The 2505-nt window shown below is 46.0% G+C and overlaps 1 protein-coding gene across 1 annotated transcript in view; it reads left to right on the forward strand.

Annotated features, from left to right (window-relative positions):
* Positions 1–550: 550 nt before the first annotated feature.
* Positions 551–2505, forward strand: part of SARC_04955 (hypothetical protein) — a gene marked incomplete at its 5' end in the record, with an annotated part of 16225 nt that continues 14270 nt past the window's right edge. The window contains 3 exons of the mRNA XM_014301194.1: positions 551–1011; positions 1530–1676; positions 2016–2343. Of these exons, the coding sequence (XP_014156669.1) occupies positions 551–1011; positions 1530–1676; positions 2016–2343 (936 nt within the window). The remainder of the gene's footprint in view (positions 1012–1529; positions 1677–2015; positions 2344–2505) is intronic.

Consider the following 2505-nt stretch of genomic DNA (forward strand, 5'->3'; position numbering starts at 1 on the left):
AGTCGAACGTATAGATTGATGACCCACCGTACAAGTCTACTCTAACGTATAGATTGATGGCTGACCGTACAAGTCTACTCTAACGTATAGATTGATGACTCACCGTACAAGTCTGCTCTAACGTATAGATTGATGACTTAGCGTACAAGTCTACTCTAACGTATAGATTGATGACCTATCGTACAAGTCTACTCTAACGTATAGATTGATGGCTCACCGTACAAGTCTACTCTAGCGTATAGATTGATGACTCACCGTACAAGTCTACTCTAACGTATAGATTGATGACTCACCGTACAAGTCTACTCTAACGTATAGATTGATGACTCACCGTACAAGTCTACTCTAACGTATAGATTGATGACTCACCGTACAAGTCTACTCTAACGTGTAGATTGATGGCTCACCGTACAAGTCTACTCTAACGTATAGATTGATGACTCACCGTACAAGTCTACTCTAACGTATAGATTGATGACTCACCGTACAAGTCTACTCTAACGTATAGATTGATGACTCACCGTACAAGTCTACTCTAACGGATAGATTGATGACTCACCGTTTCTCGGCCAGGCCTCTTAAACAGCACTCATCATACTCCTCATGTTTAACTATCAGCCATTCGCCCACCGTCTGTGCATTTTTATGGGGGTGTTGCCTGCCGTTGCTTATCAAGGATTATGTGCTTTCACACAGGTATCATCACGACCTGCTATCGGAGTTCTCCCAGTTCCTACCCGAGGCGGCCCCACTCAACGAACAGAACCAGAACCAGAACGTAAACGTCAACGTGAACCCCAACCAGCACATCAACCCGCACCAATCCGTAAACGGTATACTGTACCGTTCATCTGAGCCTGAGAGGGTAGAGAGGGAACGCGAAAGAGAACGCGAACGCGAACGAGATAACGAGCCAAAACAGATCATTGAGAAGCCGCCGACCAGAGGCACAGGCACGGGCAGAGGCGGCGGTGGGGGCCGCAGAGGCAAGAGGAAAGATGTGTACAACACGTATGTGCCTCTGATATTTATCTACTTATGTATTCTATTGATTTTAATGGATATAGATGTATGTGTGTATGTTTATATACATATGTAATTGTATGGTTATGTATATATTGTGCTTAGGGAAGATGCGTACAAAACGTATTTACATTTGATATTTATCTACAAATGGATTTTAATGATTATATAGATATAGATAATGTATGTATATATACATGTGTAGTTGTATGGTTGTGCATATATTGTACTTAACGTAACATTACATGTGTATATCCGGGGAGTGTGCATATATAAGTATGTTTGTATGTACGATTATGAGAAGTTCGTTGGCGTTGTTGTCCTGTGCCGGTGTGTAGTGTATGTACGTTAGATCATACTTCTCTTCAAATATAAGCATATGCACACTCGCCCCACTTATGCGACGACATACATTGCACCACTAAATCGTATCCTAGTACTAAATACATCTCGGATGTGAAACACCTAAGATCACATACAAAACACCTTCACTTTCACACCCATAGCATACCCAGCACAGACATGATACCAGGGGGACCGGGTGCTTCTATTGTGACCAGCACACGGAAGCCCAAAGCCGAGAAAGGGCTGGTTGCTATGACTGGGGTGATGAGTCAAGAGCCGTACGACAGGGAGCGAGAACCGGCTACTCGGTGAGTGCACATCTAAGTATGATGCTTTGTGTGTGTTGCCGTATATCACACACATCAGCATGCGTTTATGTTAAAATGCATGGTTTATGGTATAGTGTTGGGTGGCTGGATACGAGTAATGTCATGAGACCGAAGAGATATGGCAGAGACTTCCACACCCTGCCATCACAGCAAAGGCAACAAGACAGGTAATAACAACACTTTGCCGCCAGGAACGCTCCTGCGGAACCCATATGCGATATACACATCACCTATGTTTGTGCAGCATCAACCATTGTCACCCGTATTAACCACACACACCTCACTGCACACCATACACACCCCACCCCTCCACCACAGAAAGGGCAGCAAATCTGCCACGACCAACCCTCTGCCGCCGGTAGCGCCCATGCGCAATGTGCGTGTGAGCAACACCACGTCACACCACGGATTCGACGACATGGCCTTCTTCGACAGTGTGAAGAAGCACCTCAAGTCCAAAAGCGTGTACGAGAACTTTCTACGCACCCTCAACCTGTACACACAGGACCTGCTAGACCGCTACGAATTGGTGGCCCATGTGGAGAAGTACATCGGCCGTTTCCCTGCGCTAATGGAGCGCTTCAGAGTGATCGTGGACGTGGGCGGTGTCGGAGGTGAGTGGGCATGTCTGGGTCCGTGTGGTTGGGTGTGTTTTAGGGTTTTGCTAGCATTGAGTGTTTTAGGTTTTTGCTGGCATTGAGTGTGTGTGAGTGAGTGAGTGAGTGAGTGAGTGTGAGTATGTGGTGTGTGTGTGTGTGTGTGTGTGTGTGTGTGTGTGTGTGTGAGTGAGTGAGTGAGTGAGTGAGAG

Source organism: Sphaeroforma arctica, assembly GCF_001186125.1.
Source record: "Sphaeroforma arctica JP610 unplaced genomic scaffold supercont1.298, whole genome shotgun sequence".
NCBI lineage: Eukaryota > Ichthyosporea > Ichthyophonida > Sphaeroforma > Sphaeroforma arctica.